Raw genomic sequence first — 18,546 nt, 5'->3', positions numbered from 1 at the left:
TGCAGTTTATGTTTTTCTGGGGAAATAGTAATTTTTATGCCAGACTTTGGCATTAGACTGTAGTTAAAAGTGGACTGGAAAGAACCCAGATGCCCCTCAACAGAGGAATGGATACAGAAAATGTGGTACATTTATACAATGGAGTACTACTCAGCTATTAAAAAGAATGAATTTATGAAATTCCTAGGCAAATGGATGGACCTGGAGGGCATCATCCTGAGTGAGGTAACACAATCACAAAGGAACTCTCACAATATGTACTCACTGATAAGTAGATATTAGCCCAGAAACTTAGAATACCCAAGATATAAGATACAATTTGCTAAACACATTAAACTCAAGAGAACGAATACCAAAGTGTGGACACTTTGCCCCTTCCTAGAATAGGAAACAAAACACCCCTGGAAGGAGTTACAGAGACAAAATTTGGAAGTGTGACGAAAGGATGGACCATCTAGTGATTGCCATATCCAGAGATCCATCCCATGATCAGCTTCCAAACGCTGACACCATTGCATACACTAGCAAGATTTTGCTGAAAGGACCCAGATATAGCTGTCTCTTGTGAGACTATGCCGGGGCCTAGCAAACACAGAAGTGGATGCTCACAGTCAGCTATTGAATGGACCACAGGGCCCCCAATGGAGGAACTAGAGAAAGCACCCAAGGAACTAAAGGGAACTGCAACCCTATAGGTGGAACAACAATATGAACTAAGCAGTACCCTGGAGCTCTTGTCTCTAGCTGCATATATATCAAAAGATGGCCTAGTCAGCCATCACTGCAAAGAGAGGCCCATTGGACTTGCAAACTTTATATGCCCCAGTACAGGGGAATGCCAGGGCCAAAAAGGGGGAGTGGGTGGGTAGGGGAGTGGGGGGTGGTGGGTATGGGGGACTTTTGGTATAGCATTGGAAATGTAAATGACCTAAATACCTAATTAAAAAAAAAAAAAAAAGAAGCATCAGAGCCCACCAAAAAAAAAAAAAAAAAAAAAAAAAAAAAGTGGACCTCAGTAAACATAAATCACTTTTCGAGTAGTATTTTGAGTTTCTATGTATGTATTCCTTTCTGGTTGTTTTTCTTTCCATCTTTTCAGTCAGCAGACAACTCAACTAGTCTGTTTCTGAGTATAGAAACCCTTTTATGGTACTACTTTCTGGGAGTTACCATCAGTGCTGCATTTGAAGATTAATTTCATTTTTCTTTTCCCATTACATCTATGTGGAGATATAACTACTTTGTGCTAATTAAATGATTTTATTGACTCTTTATATAACTATAATTTTTGGGTGCTCTAAATGTAACTACAATGTCTTTTATTTATATGTATATTCAAAGATGTTAATTCATGAACTATATCGTGAAAAACTTGTAAATAAAAACATCTCACACCAAAATAAACCCGACCCATAGTCAAGTGGAAGCTAAGGAGCTTTACATTAAACTTTGCACTTTCACTCTTAAATATATATTATCCACTTATCCACCACCAAACAACAATGTAAAGAATTAGAACTCTTGTATTTATAGAGATTGGATCTTGATATGTACGTACATACTTGTGCACGTTTTTAGAACTGTAGCAGGCCTATTGTAGTTTCTGTGTCAATGACTTTTCCCAATCTCCTTTCTGGTTAGTATCTTTGTGTTTACCATTCCATAATTATTGGAAAGTAATTCTCACAAATAAACTTAAGAGATAAAGTTGAAATTGCAAAAGTCATATTTTAGAGGCATTTCTCAACAGAGTAACAAGATCCTTTGGAGTGAAGAAAGTTGAAAGAGAAACAAGTTGTTTGTTACAAAACAATGTTTCAGCAAATAAGGGAACTGGGACAAATGGTTATGAAAGTTTCTTCTATGTCACTGCCATTCTTTCAAGTTTCACTGGTCACTGGATTTATAAGGTGAAGCCCTTTCCTGTGACTGCCATGGCTTGGGAACTAACATGTTACCAGTTGCCTCTCACTAAGCAGTTGTTGCTCCAGTTCCATTTGGTCCTTTTTGTGAGCTATCCTTAGAAGGTCAAAATGGTGGCCTTACTTTGCTTGTGCACATGCACGCAAAAGGTGCTTGCTTTTATTTTCTTCATGTTAGGGGAACAGAGATTGTAATTTAATGCCGATGATTTTTGTTGCTGTACTTCATCCAGGCTAGCTTCTAAAATGAAGGCATTAACTTCAGTAAAGGAGTGGACCATCTTCATCATTTAGCCCTCAGAGCAAGAAAGTTTTAGTTTTTTTTTTTTTTTTTTTTTAGCACCTGGGTTCAATAGGACACTTATTTATTAGCCTGTTAGTACCAGAACAGTTTCATTTCAAGCTTTCTTGTTTGTTAGACTCCTATATAAATAAAATCCAGTTTTTTGAAAGAGCTTGTCTCCCTCATATTTGAATGGCATTTTAATAAGACCTTTGAAAAGGTTTAAATTTATTTCACACCAGCTTTCTTTTTGAAGCCAAATCATACTGGTTTGTTTAGCTTTCTAATCCTTTAATCATTTTTCCACAGCATGGTTCCACATGCTTCACATCCCTCTATAGGTTCTACAACGTGACAAAATCCCCAACATGTCTAATCAGGGCGGGATGGAACAGAGGCATCACGGCTTGGCTGGTCATTATGTGTTGCAACACCTACTATTCCCAGAACTGCCTTGTTCTAGTTGGATCTAGGCATAGCATTCTCTTCCTCCAGTCCATAATTGCCAACCGTGTGTGTGTGTGTGTGTGTGTGTGTGTGTTTGCTCGTGTACATGTGCAGTGAAGATGAGCTTCCTATCATGAAAGGACACAGGGAACTGAGACAAATGTTTTCAGGTACCTGTACTGGGTTTAAATCTCTGTTCCTGCTATCATAAAATTAATTACAACTTTTTAAAACAAGAGGCACCTTATTTTTATTTTGCAGTGGAGCTTAAAATCCTGTAGCTGATACTGTTGTGATTGACTGAAGGGCCTGACAGGTGAGTTATAACATGAGTGTAAGCTAACCCCAGCCGTTACGATGGCCAGCAGTGATGGTAGATGCGTTCCCAGTGCTGATTGCATCCAGTTATACATTTATGTTCTCCCAGTGGGCTTAACTTGGTCCCAGTTTACCTGTTGGATCTCTGGTCTCCTGAACTTGTCATCTGTTCATGGCTCCATTTATTTCAGTTCAGGCATTTGAAGGGTGGTTGTTCATGGAATTCAAACTTGGAGAAGCCAGCACTTGTTTCTTTCAGAAGATTGTTTGTCAGGAGTCCCGTCTGTCTGTTAGGGCTTTACAGCATATTGCCTCTTGCCCCCAAAGAGTGCCTACTCCTTTCTAAGAGTTCTTGCTCTCTTCGCTTTGCTTATTCAGCACTATTTCATACCTCAGTCAGTCTCCCAGGAAATGTTTAGATTTTTTCCTGTCTCTGCAAAGGGATTGGAAGCTAACATCAGGGACTCTCTGTAAGGGAGACATTTGGAGTTTAAGTCTGTGTCTCCATTCAGAAAAGCAGGGAAGTCACTTGGTTAAAAAATATTCATAAACACAAACAGTAAGACATTTCACTTTGACTACAAAGGTAATTCGGTGTCTAATCAAATTTACATCGCATCAAATGTAACTTTTAATACTTGTTATATTGTATGTATCAGGTGATTTATATATTCATTCATTCATTCATTCATTCATTCATTCATTCATTCATTTGCTTGTTTGTTTTTCTTGTAGCTTAACAAACAACAATTGCAGTTACTGAAAGAACGGTTCCAGGCCTTTCTCAATGGAGAAACTCAGATAGTAGCAGACGAAGCCTTCTGCAATGCCGTCCGGAGTTACTATGAGGTGAGTTTACAGAGCTGTTTTGGAACTGTGGTGCTATCTAAGACCATTTCACTGGTGTGACTTTGAGCTTTTGATTTTCTCCAAAGGATTTCGCTTCTATTTTGCAATTTAAAAACACTTAATTCCACAGCCTGGTTTTGAGAGATAAATAAAATTGGAAATTATTCACATTGTTTGCAAGGTTCTGTTTAGAATCGTCTTCTGGCAGTGACTGATACAGCTGAGTCTAGCTATCTTCTGGTTCACATTCATAAATGATCCTTTTCAATCAGGATTTCAATAGTAAATTACTATCTTACGCCAGTTTGCTCTTTAGGCTTTATAATAATTAAAGGCACTAATTAATTTCAAGAGAATGCATTCTCCTTATTAAATGAATAATACAACCAATTCCATCTTGCTGTTACTTCTGACTTTAGCTTATGACTCAAATGGGAATTCTGTGTGTATTTCCTGTGAGTGGCTTTCACAGGTTAACATTTATTTGTTTCAGTGAGGTGCCCATAGATGTTAAGTTGGAGAGTTCATTTATACCCTCAGCATCTCAACATCATTTGGAGAATGGGTTCCTGTCACTGTGAAAATGCCTTAAATGTTTCTGTCTGAAGAAACATGACTTACAACATGTCTTGGGCTAGTGCAAAATTGAGAGTGTGGAATCATAATATTCTGAACTTCCCCGAGGCAGGGACTATTGTACAAAACAAAATATCGTGCTGCTTAGTTTTGTGATTCATAAATCAGTTGTTACTTAATATATCAGCCCACAAGTATATATTGAATTAAAGGAACACATGATAGTTATTGAAGTCTTTCTTACCAAGATCAGTCATATGACCAAGATCTTGGGGCTATAGCAGATATAGTGTCTAACTTGAAATCAGACTATGTTAAGAAACTAGGGTTTATATCTTAGCTTGAAAGTCATAGTGTTGTATGATGAAATCTTTCCCCCAAATTTTAAAAGGTGAACATACAGTTAAATATGTGTATACAATAGCAAGTAGTGAGAGAGGAAAAAAAAAACACTATAGATTTCAAGGAAAGCTGCCTACCTCATATCAATGAAAAAAATATCAATGGGGCCATTTTGGATTTTGATAAATATGCCCTGGCACACTAAGGGAAAGGTGTAATTGAGAAACGATGGATGCATGAGGTTGTTTTTTTTTTTTTTAACTATCTTTATAACGTTTGCCTGAATCTAAAATTACTACAAAATTAGGTGTCTTCTTTTTCTAAATCACATCAAGATTTATAGTGAGCCCTACAAGCATCAAGTCAGCAGGTATGAGTAAAAATACAAACAAATCAAGGAAGCATAACAGAACACCTGGAAACACACTACTACTATAAAATAACATCCGACCAGAGAGCAGCTATGGTACAGCGGAGAAATAATAGTTATTCCAGAACCGGTGTTTTGGAATAAGTCTACACCCGTGTGCAAAGAGTTAATATGTACTTGGAACTTGTACCTTTCACAAAGTGGGTAACTTAGAAGTAACACTATGTAACTCTTAGAAGAAACAGAAAAAAAAAATATATATATATATATATGACTTTGGGTTGGACCTTGACTCCATCCTTGAAAAAATGAAAGCAACTGATGGAACTTTTAAAAAATATCTTCTCTGAAAGGGTTAATGAGAAGGGTTAATTTCATAGCATGGGCTGGCGAAATGCTTGCAAGACATGCCTAATAACGGATTAGTGTCCAACATATGTGGAGAACTCAAGAATGCAACAATAGTGAAACAGATTAAGATGACCACGACTTGATACCACTCATAGGGATCAAAGAAAAACGAAGGATACAAACTATTGCTAGAGAGTTACAAATTAAAGTAATGATGGGATAACACTGTTTGAATAGTCATGATGCAGGTTGATATTATCCTAGACTGGAGCCGAGGTGGAGCCACAGGAAAACTTATTTCAAACTGATAGTGATGGTTTCCTTAGGTTTTTTAAACTGCTTGAGAATCTATATGTGAGATATATATACACATACACACACATATATACATATATATACACATATGTGTGTGTATACATATATATGAAATTTATCAATCCACTGCCTGTTCCTTTACCTCCAATTCCTTCTCTGTCTCCTTCAACACTTTTCCTCCCAACTTTGTGTGTTCTTTTTCAAGTTCACTTAATCCACGTAATGGTTCCTGCATGTGCAGGAGTGTAGGACTGTCCATGTGCAGGAGTGTAGGTCTGTCCATGTGCAGGAGTGTAGGACTGTCCATGTGCAGGAGTGTAGGACTGTCCATGTGCAGGAGTGTAGGACTGTCCATGTGCAGGAGTGTAGGACTGTCCATGTGCAGGAGTGTAGGACTGTCCATCTCCTGGAGTATGGATAGCCCTTGTGGACAGCATGAGAAAGAACACTGTCCTGACCCTCAGTAGTCATCCATTGTCAGGATCTTTCAGTAGGAGGTGGAATTTCTGAGCACCTCCTGTGCCTGTACAGGGATTTGATGAATTTTTCTTGTATTGGCCTTGATCACTACAGTCATTGTGAGTTCCTGTGAGCAACAAAATTACTATGTCTGGTAAATGCTCAGTTTTGAAGACATCTACTAGCTCTGACTCTCAGAATCTTTCATCTCTATTTCTGTGGTGACTCCTAAGCCTTGGGTTCAAGAGACACGATTGATATACCTCTCCCATTTAGAGCTAAACATTCTCTAGCCTTTTATTCTCTGAATGTTGACAAATTGTGGATCCTTATCAATTATCATCTACCACAGAGAGAGCCTTCTCTGATGAGAAGTCGGAAACACACGAATTATTGGGTATAAAATAAGAACTTAGGGAGTGATTTATCATCATATCCATTTAGCATAAGCTGTTTTTAAGTAAGCACAATACAAAGGAAGTAAAGTTTAGTAAAGCATATGTGTAAGCTATGCTGATTAAATTGTTGACTGTAGTGAGGTTGAAACGATATCCATTGTGTTCCTCCTGAGAATTGTATTTTCTTCTGAGAGTGATGAATCGAGGGTGACTTTATTTGCAACATCTCACAAAGGATTTATAGTTTGTTTATTGTACTTACGCTCTCCTCTTTCCAAAGACTCTGTGAGAATTAGATTTATTTACATTTGCTTTTTTTTAAATAACCATAGGAATATTGTGAATAGCATGAGAAATGACATCCATAGGCTCCTATATTTGGTTCTCAGTTGATGTTTCTATTTGGGGAGGCTATGGAACCTTGAAGAGATGGAGCCTTCCCACAGGAAGCACATCACTTTAAACTTGTTGCTTTGCCAACTTCCACTTAGGTTTCTATGCTTTCTGCAGGTGTATCGAGACATGTGATCTCTCAGCCATGGCCTCCTCAGCGTTATCAATATGAGAATAAACTCTATTTTCCACAAGTTACTTTTGGTCCTGGTATTTATCTCACCAACAAAATGTAACTAATAATAATAATAGCATAAACAGCCTCACTCCCACCATGGTCACTACTACTAGCCACTCAGGTTTTTGTTTTGTTTTTTTTTTTTACATTTATATGAGGAGGAAAATGAGAAGTACTACAATAAATTAAGACATAATTTCAGTGTCTTTTTCATATGAAACTTGTAAATAAATATTTCCACTTCAATTTTTTTTTCAATTTTTTATTAGATATTTTCTTCATTTACATTTCAAATGCTATCCCAAAAGTCCCCTATACCCTCCCCTGCCCTACTCCCCAACCCACCCATTCCTGCTTCCTGGCCCTGGCATTCCCCTGTACTGGGGCATATAATCTTCGCAAGACCAAGGGCCTCTCCTCCCATTGATGACTTACTAGGCCATCCTCTGCTACATGTGCAACTAGGGACACAGCTCTGGGGGTTACTGGTTAGTTCATATTGTTGTTCCTCCTATAGAGGGCCCCCAATGAAGGAGTTAGAGAAAGTACCCAAGGAGCTAAAGGGGTCTCCACTTCAAAATTTTAACTCTCAAATTTGACTCATTCCTTTATATACAACATGGACTCAACAATCGGAATTTAGAAGACTTCTGCTTAGGTGTGCCTTCAAGGACTCTTTTTAAAAGAGGTAGTAATTTTTTGCTAGATAATTGTTCTGGGTGGTTTTATGTCAACTAAACACAAGCTAGAGTTATCTGAAAAGGGGGAACCTCAGTTGATACTATGCCTCCAAAAGGTCCAGCTATACACAAGTCTGTACAGTTTGATGGGGAGAGCCCAGCCCATTGTAGATGATGCCATTCCTTGACAGGTGGTCCTGTGTTCTATAAGAAAGCAGGCTAAGCAAGCCATGGTGAGCAAGCCGGTAAGCAACACACCTCCATAGCCTCTGCATCAGTCCCTGCCTCTATGTTCCTGCTCTTTTTGATTTTCTGTCCTGACTTCCTACAGTGATGTACTATATGACAGGTGTGTACTCCACTTGGTCTCTTTTGGATTCTATATTCTTATTCATGAATCCTCGAAGACCCCTGGGGATAGCCTCTCTTGATTGTAGCTTCCTCCTCCATTGGATTGTAGCTGTGTAGAATGCAGGTTCCACTCTACATTCATCTATGCAGCTGTAACTCATGTGGTTGCCGTGGACTGTTGATGCCCCATCTGTAGCAGGAGAAAGATGACCTCAAAACCCCCTCCAGTTGTATAGTGCTCCCGACATTCAGTGTTGTTTCTGTGCATTTATCCTTTCCTTTGTCAAATGATCTTGCATCTCTAAAACATAAAGAACAATATAGGACCATGGCTCAGTTCTATACCCCCCAGAATAGATGACACTTGGCTCCTTATATAGACTCTTAATTCTTAGTTCAGGTAACAAAGGACTTGACTTCAGCAGCTGGCTCTTTCTACAGAAATAATCTGTGATCGGACTCCCTCCCCTCCACCACATTTGTTTATCACTGCTAATGCTTGAAAATTAGGAGCTTTTAAAGACTTTGTTGCTGTTGTTTTGTTTTATTTTTCTTACACGACTTTCATACCTTTTTCATCCTTTATATAGCACATGTTCCTAAGTCTTTCGTATGCCAGAAGGGAAAGGACTGGAAGATAACATTTAAATGTTTTAATGGAAATTCTGTCATTTTACCAAAATAGAAAGATTTACTTTGCATATTCTAGAAAGCATTTGACCTGTCAAAATCTCATTTTGAACTTTGAAATAATGCCATGAAAGAGGCATTCATGGAGAATTGATGATCACTAAGTAAACCAAGATTGGCAGCCTGTGGCAGGAGGGATGAAGAAAAAGGTCAGAGCATTCAGAGATGAAATCCAGCAGCCGGTAATGAGGAGTGAGATTTCAGGTTTGCACTGAGTTCTGCAGATCACATTGTATTTGTTATTTTTGATATTAGCTATTTGGGTTCACATCATATTTTTTGTATATGCTAAGAGTGGCATCTATAAGAATCTGGAAAATGTGCTTTTTTGTCTGAGATTCACATTGCTATTCAGAGCATCTAGGTTGATGTTACCTGTCAGTGGGCTGTGTAGTCACTTGAATTATCGATGACATTCATCTTTTAAATGTAGACCAAGTGATGTGTATATGAAAGTAATATCTGACAATAATTGAGAAAAACCGATAGTTTCAGAATTGATCTCTAAGCAATTTTAGAATAAACTGAGCTTATGAATTTTCCATATCCGTGTAGCACATTTGTGACAGACAGCAGGGCTAAGCCTCTGTCTAATTCATTTCGTTCTACATTTCTATAGCAGGGGAGTGAGCTGTTCAACCCCTCCATTTAGTCCCCAGTATAGACACTAAATGCACATAGCAGTAAAGAGCAGCAGTGGATGCAGATAGCTTCAGAGTAGCATTCCCTAGTTGCCATATTCAGCATCAGTGTAGGGTGAGCACATGGGCACATTTAAAATGCTTATTGTTACGGGATGTCATATTACTTTCATACTTTGGCATTGCTTCAGAATGAAGAATTTTGTGCTACTGTGTATCTGTGATTTTTTTCAAGAGTGTTTATAGCCACTGGATTCTTAGACCCTCTTAGTCATTAACTCAGTTCAGTACAATGTCATCTTTTTCAGTGCATCTCTGAGCTGGGGCAATGCTAAGTCCCTGGAGAGAGCCCCATTTGGTCACAGGTTTCATTGGATGAGGATAGTCCTTCAGTCTTTGTGTAACTTCGTATTATCTCTACAGAAGTTTGTCTCTTTTTATCATCTAAGTTTAATTCTCTTCCACATTCTACCAACAATGTCTTAGGTGAGTAGTTTCTGCCTCACTACTTTGCTACCTAAATGTAGAGTTAAGATTTCCAAGTTTTGAGTCACAAGAGCAAATTATCCCATTTCCTTGTTCTCAGAAGCGTCCTGAAGTTTTATATTTGCCCAGATGTTACCCCTGGGTCCACTCAGTGATTCCCACTATTTATCTTCAGTAGCGTTTGCTCAGCAGTGCATAAAATCATTGGGCTTTTGTTTCTAAAGATTTTGTTCTTTAGTTTCATGGGTGGGATCTTGGTTTTTTGTTTGTTTATTTTTTTAAATGAACTTGCTTTACTCTTTCTTGCAAGACATATCTTCTACTGACATGTATCTTTGATTTAGTTTGAAGGAAATCATGTATACCCCAGTTAGCATTAATCAGGGGCACTGGTCTCCCCTTACTATATTTAAATCTTTTGTATTCCTTAGTTATAAAACTAAAGACAGAATGCTCATGAGAAGGATAACATAAAATCTGTGACACTGTGAATAGCTTAGATAGTCATTGATCATCCATCTGTCAGTACATTATTGATTTCACTATAGGAATTAATTACTTCTTTATATATTGCCATCCAAATGTTGACTGAAAGCCTAGTTTTTATGACACCAACACACCAGTTGGTTGTCCATCATCAAATGTCCAACCACAAAAACATGCATGCAGTTAACCTTAAACAGGCTAAGCAGGTTATATTTAGGAATATATAAATGTGTGTTTGCATAGACATATATGCATACAGCAACAGTTAATATAAAAGAGGACATGAATTTGAAAGAGAACAAAGATGAGTATATGGGAAAGTTCAGAGGGAGAAAGGAGGCAGAGAAATTATGTAATTAAGTTGTAATCTCTAAATATAAAAGAAGGAAAAGGAATGGATGGCTTTTAATTTTTCCTTTTCTTTTGAAAGTAGATTCTTCCTCATACAATACATCCTGACCACAGTTTCCACGCCCCCCACCCCTCCCAGATCCCAGCATCTCCCCTCCCTCCCAGTTCAGGTCTCCAAGAGATGACAGCCCAACAAGATGCAGTAAGACAAGGCAAAAGCCCTCATATTCAAGCTGAACAAGGCAACCCAATAGGAGGGAAAGAGTCACAAATTATCTATCTATCTATCTATCTATCTATCTATCTATCTATCTATCTATCTAGAATATCTGGGATAGCCATAAAATTCCTCATTTAAATATCAAAATTTCTAAAGCAGATAACTGTAAAGTGATACCATCATCTCAATATTATTTAAAGTATTAAGTACATTCAAAAATGAATGGAATCATTAGAAAAGAAGGGAATCCACTTAGCATCTGGTATGAACTCTGGAATAGCAAAAATTGTGACCAGATATGTATTACTTTAATGGCAATGCTAAATTTTCACTACTGCATACATTTGGGTTTTAATTTTTAAAATGATTCGTAACTTTGATTGATAGCTTTACTATCCCATCCAAATTTGCTTTACTTCTGAGCTAAATTTGCTTTATTACTGATTAAATACTTCTACTCAGTATTTGAGTATCTGTCCACCAGTAATTGAAAACAGTTCCCTCTTAGCACTGCTTTCATTGTTTCCCATAAGTTTGAGTATGCTATACTTTCATTTCTGCTAAATTCTAAAAACATCTGTTATTTCTTGCTTTATTTCTTCTCTGACCAACTTATCACTGAGTAGAGAGTTGTTTGGCTTCCAAGAGAATGTTGGCTTTCTGTTGTTTCTGTTGTTATTTAAGACCAGCTCTAGTCCATGGTGAACTGATAGAATGGATGGAATTAATTCTATCTTCCTATGTCTGCTGAGTCTTCTTTTTGTAAAATCATAAGTTAATCCTGAGAACTAACCCAGAAGGCTTCCTAAGAATGATCCAAGTCGCTTAAGATGAATGTTGCCCCTTGACCTAATAGCCTTCCCCTGGGCCCCTGTTCTTAAAGGTCCACCATGTTTCAATATTCCCACAGTGAGCCTGAGCTTTAAGAGACCTCCAGACTTGCTCAGTACTTAAAGTTTCAGCTTCCCTATGTCACAGTGTTTGGTTCCCCGCATGTTGTATTAAAAAGCTTGTTCCATACAATCCTCAGCATGGCCCTTTTGAACAGGCACCTGATAATAGTTTTATACTGACATTGCACTAAATATTTTTATGAGTGAGTGATTGTTAGCAATGAGAAAAAGTGATTTCCTGATACATAAATGCAGCCTACTTTACATTATCCTTTCCCTCTTGTATGGTCTCTATTCTCTTAAGATCTACCTAGCATCTTCCGTTCAGCCTAGGAACCTCTGGTTGCTGGTGGTTACCTGTGGGCACCCAGTCTCCTCCTCTCATTTTAGTTCTGCTCCTCTCACACTCTAGTCTGCCTTCCTTCCAGTTTCCTTCCCCTGTCTGCTTTCCTACCCTGATTTCCTTTTCCTATAATCTTTTCTCTGTCAAAGAAACTTCTATCTATATAAAAGTATAATGGAGAATAATGAAATAGAAGTCTTTAAGTGGTGAAGAAGATATAATGGTTAAATTGTATAATGGCAATTGCATGAATTACATGTGGGACATTTCTACCTTAGTAAACTCTGAATGTGTGGACTTTTAGAATAACAGATAAGAGCTGTAGAGATGGCTCATTTTCTGCCCTTGCAAAGGACTGGAGTTTGCTTCTCTGCATCTTACTTGTAGGGTAACATAACCGCTTGCAGCTCCAGTGCCAGTGCGCCCAGTGACCTTTTCTGGCCTCTTCAAGCACCACATACACACACACACACACACACACACACACACACACACACACACACATACACACACAGAGACAGAGGGACAGAGTCAGAAAGACAGAGATAGACAGACAGACAGACAGACAGACAGAAGCATACACACACATGGGGGGAGACAGAGAGAGAGAGAGAGAGAGAGAGAGAGAGAGAGAGAGAGAGAGGAAAGGAGGGAGGGAGGGGTGGAGGGAGGGAAGAGGGAAGGAGGAAGAAAGATTTAAAAAATAGAATGAAGGGTATAGACTACACATACTTTAGGTAGAATAAAGGGGTTTTGGCTGGATTCATCACTCAATGGTAGAATGCATGTCAAGAATGAAAAGAACCTAGATTATATTCCTAGTATGTGATGGGAGGTGTGGGGAATAATAAGGTCATAATAGTAGTGAATTGTTTTGTTTTTTTTTCTGGGATAATGAGTGATTTAGTAACTTCTGCCCAGTAACTTTACTACTTTCCATGAAGGAAATTATTTTGCCCTCAACAAGATACTTTCTTAATTTAAGGCCCATTAACTTAACAATAGGAAGATAGATTTCAGTTGCTGAAGGTTGTACAGGACTTTCTACCCTGGAGAATTCTTTGCTCTCCCCATAGTGGAGTGACTTCACTTCACAACTACTTTGGTCTGTAGAAGTTCATTAGCTTTCCAGTTCCAAGATGACATTTAGGAGCAATCAAGCAGTCTCACATATATTTAAGTCGTTTGTGGTCAGTATTTATCTAGATTAAAAGATACTGCTGATTTGGTTTAATGCCGGTGTGTTTTATATTCCCTGGGAAGCTCTTGCATTGTTTCATCCTTTTACTTTCTGTATTTCACAACTTAAGACTTATTTATAGTCTGCTTATCTGTTTGGACCTTCAATTTACACATTTTTGAAGTTGCTAGACAACTTAGGCTTTGCTACTAAATATCTGTCACCTTGCCTTGCTAAGTATAACCAAACTGAGAGGAGCAGGTAATTTCCTAATTGGGTTTTGACAAGCCTATTTGAAAAATTAATTCAAAATGATAAAAAGTGATAGATACTGTCAGAAATTCTGAAAATACATTGTAGGATCAGACATAGCCTGGATTTAAAAGTACGAAGGTCCACACATGAACATGTCATTCTGGCTACAGAGAATATTTTTGCCATGTCATTTGTCCTAAAGCCCAATTAAGGTGACACTTTCATGGGACAATTCAAAACAGGAATAATACATATAAATGTTGTAGGAATTTATGGTTTTCTAATAGAGTTAGTCATATGGGTATTCTCAGTGGAGACTAAATTCTGTTTAATTTCCTTTGGATATTTTTTTTTTCTTGATTTCACTTTCTGGTCCTTCTCTATTTCACTGTTGCTGCCAACGAGTGCCACTCTGGGAAAACTAATAGCCTTGGACCTGCCTCTCCCCTTAGGCACCTCCTCAATTGGGTAGAAAATTGAGGTGTGTCTCATCTTTTACCTCATGGCTTTTGGCTGATGTACAGATCACTTGCCTGCTAGACCATCTGCTGACATGAACTTTCTCTGTAGTGGGTTGAAATTGTATTCACCTGTTGTACTGGCTACATTTATGTCAGCTTGACACAGGTTAGGGCCATTTGAGAGTAGGGAAAATGCCTTCAAATGACCAGGTTGTAGACAGGCTCTTTTCCTTGTTCTTTTTTCCTTTTATAAATTGAAAAGATTTTTTCCCTCACCTCACAGAATATATCATGATTATGGTTCCCCTTCCTTAGTTCTCCCCATTTCCACTATCTGGTTCTCCTTTTCTGTCTCACATTAGAAAACAAATATGCTTCTATGGGGAAGTAATTTAATAGATATAACACAAATAATATATAATATGTTATAATATAACAAAAGTAAGACTTAAGAATAGGACAGATGCCCCTCAACAGAGGAATGGATACAGAAAATGTGGTACATTTAAACAATGGAGTACTACTCAGCTATTAAAAAGAATGAATTTATGAAATTCCTAGGCAAATGGATGGGCCTGGAGGGCATCATCCTGAGTGAGGTAACCCAATCACAAAGGAACTCTCACAATATGTACTCACTGATAAGTGGATATTAGCCCAAAACCTAGGATACCCAAGATATAAGATACAATTTGCTAAACAAATGAAACTCAAGAAGAATGAAGACCAAAGTGTGGACACTGTGCCCCTTCTTAGAATTGGGAACAAAACACCCATGGAAGGAGTTACAGAGACAAAGTTTGGAGCTGTGGCGAAAGGATGGACCATCTGGAGACTGCCATATCCAGGGATCCACCCCATAATCAGCTTCCAAATGCTGACACCATTGCATACACTAGCAAGATTTTGCTGAAAGGACCCAGATATAGCTGTCTCTTGTGAGACTATGCAGGGGCCTAGCAAATACAGAAGTAGATGCTCACAGTCAGCTATTGGATGGATCACAGGGCTTCCAATGGAGGATCTAGAGAAAGTACCCAAGGAGCTAAAGGGATCTGCAACCCTATAGGTGGAACAACATTATGAACTAACCAGTACCCCGGAGCTCTTGACTCTAGCTGCATCTGTATCAAAAGATGGCCTAGTCGGCCATCACTGGAAAGAGAGGCCCATTGGACACACAAACTTTATATGCCCTAGTACAGGGGAACGCCAGGGCCAAAAAAATGGGAATGGGTGGGTAGGGGTGTGGGGGGGAGGGTATGGGGGACTTTTGGGATAGTATTGGAAATGTAATTGAGGAAAATACGTAATAAAAAATATTAAAAATTTTTAAAAAAAGAATAGGACAAAACAAGCAAATAGAAGGAAAAGAGCCTAAGGAAAGGTACAAGAAACAAGAGACTCACTCATTGCCACACTCATGAATGCCACAAAACACTAAAACTGAAAGTCCTAATATAGACACAAAGGACCTATTGCATAAAAAGAGAAAAAGAAAAATATATAATTGAAAGATAATATAAAATTAAGCTTTGTGGTGGTAGCACAAGACCAAGATAGGAAGATCTCTGTAAATTTAAGGCCAGCCTGGTCTACAGAGTACAAATTCCAGGACAGACAAGGCTGCACAGAGAAACCCTGTCTCTAAACCCCTGCCTAGGAGGAAAGTACATTTTCATTTCCAAAAGGTTATCACTTGGATTTTGTTTCTGGGTGAGGGAAGGGCGATTGTATCCAGTTCTTTCAGCTGTGGGACCCCATCCAGCACAGACTGCTGTCAGCCCTGTGCATGCATCTGTAGGTTACTTTTAGTAAGATGACCATTTTTGCTGTTAATACTGCCAATCCATGCTCATGGGAGACTTATTTAATGCCTGAGAAATACTCCATTTTGTAAATGTACCACATTTTCTTTTATCCATTCATCTGTTGAGGGACATCTGGGTTTTTCCCAATTTCTGGATACTGTGAGTAGCCATAAATGTGGGTTAGCAAGTATCTCTGTGTAAGGTTGGATACTGTGAGTAGCCATAAATGTGGGTTAGCAAGTATCTCTGTGTAAGGTTGGATACTGTGAGTAGCCATAAATGTGGGTAAGCAAGTATCTCTGGTTAAGGTTGGATACTGTGAGTAGCCATAAATGTGGGTGAGCAAGTATCTCTGTGTAAGGTTGGACTGACCTTGGGTGTCTGTCTTAAGAGTGCATAGCTGGATCTTGAGGTAGTTTGATTCCCCCTTTTCCCGAGGAAGTATACACTGATTTCCATGGCTTGTACAGGTTTGTATCTCCATCAGCTGTGGCAGAATGACCTCCTTGCTTCACATGCTCGCCAGCATGAGCTGTCACGTGCTTTATTGATATTAGCCATCCCCACAGGTGTAAGATGAAATCTCACAATAGCTTTGGTTTGTATTTCCCTGATGACTAAGGATGTTGAACATTTTCTTTAAGTATTTCCCAGTCATTTAAGTTTCCTTGAGAATTCTCTGTTTAGTGCTGTAAACCATTTGAAAATTGGGTTATTTGTTTCCTTGATATCTAGTTTTTTTGTTTTGTCTTATTTTGTTTCTTCTTTATGCATTTGGGGATTTGTTCTCCATTGAGTGTATACTTGGTGACATCTTTCCCTACTCTGTAGATTGCTACCTTGTACAAATGATTGTGACCCTTGCTGTGCAGACATTTTGCAGTTTCATGAGGTCCCTAATTGTTGATCTTAGAACGTTTGCTAATGGTATTCTGTTGAGAAGTCTTTTCCTGTGACAATGAATTCATGCCTGTTCTCTGCTTTTTCTTTTTTTTTTTCTATCAGGTTCATTATATCTAGTTGTGTGTTGAAATTTTTGATGGATTTGCCATTGACATTTGTGCAAGGTGATCAGTATGTATGTATTTGCCTTCTATTACATACAGAAATCCAGATTGACCAGTACCATTTGTTAAAAGGTGTGTATTTTATTAAAAAAAATGTATGTGCATCTTTATAAAAGAAATTAAAAGGCATGTGGATTTATGCCTGTATCATCAATTCATTCCCATTGTTCATGTCTGTCTTGCTCCAACACTAGTTTTTTATTACTAATAGCTCTGTAGTACAACTTGAAATTGGGGATGGTGATAGCTTCGAAAGTTCTTTTATTAAGGATTGTTTTAGCTATCCTGATTATTGGTTTGCTTGCTTTGTTGTTTTTGCTGTGGTATGTGTGTTTGTCTGTTTGTGTGTGTGTGTGTGTGTGTGTGTGTGTGTGTATTTACATATGAAACTGAAGATTGTCCTGAGTTGTCATTTGTTATATTGATCTTAACAATTCTGACAAGCAATCTTGGTCCGGGACCCGCCGAACTTAGGAAATTAGTCTGAACAGGTGAGAGGGTGCGCCAGAGAACCTGACAGCTTCTGGAACAGGCGGAAGCACAGAGGCGCTGAGGCAGCACCCTGTGTGGGCCGGGGACAGCCGGCCACCTTCCGGACCAGAGGACAGGTGCCCACCCAGCTGGGGAGGCGACCTAAGCCACAGCAGCAGCGGTCGCCATCTTGGTCCGGGACCCGCCGAACTTAGGGAATTAGTCTGAACAGGTGAGAGGGTGCGCCAGAGAACCTGACAGCTTCTGGAACAGGCAGAAGCACAGAGGCGCTGAGGCAGCACCCTGTGTGGGCCGGGGACAGCCGGCCACCTTCCGGACCGGAGAACAGGTGCCCGCCCGGCTGGGGAGGCGGCCTAAGCCACAGCAGCAGCGGTCGCCATCTTGGTCCCGGGACTCCAAGGAACTTAGGAATTTAGTCTGCTTAGGTGAGAGTCTGTACCACCTGGGAACTGCCAAAGCAACACAGTGTCTGAGAAAGGTCCTGTTTTGGGCCTTCTTCTTCGGCCAGGAGGAGGTCCAAATACAAGATATCTGCGCACCTTCCCTGTAAGAGAGCTTGCCAGCAGAGAGTGCTCTGAGCACTGAAACTCAGAGGAGAGAATCTGTCTCCCAGGTCTGCTGATAGACGGTAACAGAATCACCAGAAGAACAATCTCTAAACAGAGTCAACTATAACTACTAACTCCAGAGATTACCAGATGGCGAAAGGTAAACGGAGGAATCTTACTAACAGGAACCAAGACCACTCACCATCACCAGAACCCAGCACACCCACTTCGCCCAGTCCAGGGAACCCCAACACACCTGAGAACCTAGACCTAGATTTAAAAGCATATCTCATGATGATGGTAGAGGACATCAAGAAGGACTTTAATAAATCACTTAAAGAAATACAGGAGAACACTGCTAAAGAGTTACAAGTCCTTAAAGAAAAACAG

General features: G+C 39.1%; 1 protein-coding gene across 21 annotated transcripts in view; it reads left to right on the top strand.

Moving 5' to 3' along the window:
- Positions 1-18,546, top strand: part of Cadps2 (Ca2+-dependent activator protein for secretion 2) — a 578,403-nt gene that overhangs the window by 148,510 nt on the left and 411,347 nt on the right. For all 21 annotated transcript variants that reach the window (XM_030255458.1, XM_006505111.2, XM_030255457.1 and 18 more), the window contains exon 2: positions 3,706-3,819. In XM_030255458.1, coding sequence (XP_030111318.1) covers positions 3,706-3,819 — 114 coding nt within the window. The remainder of the gene's footprint in view (positions 1-3,705; positions 3,820-18,546) is intronic.

This window comes from Mus musculus, chromosome 6 (assembly GCF_000001635.26).
Source record: "Mus musculus strain C57BL/6J chromosome 6, GRCm38.p6 C57BL/6J".
Classification (NCBI taxonomy): Eukaryota; Metazoa; Chordata; class Mammalia; order Rodentia; family Muridae; genus Mus; species Mus musculus.
This window is presented reverse-complemented; position numbering and strand designations above follow the sequence as displayed.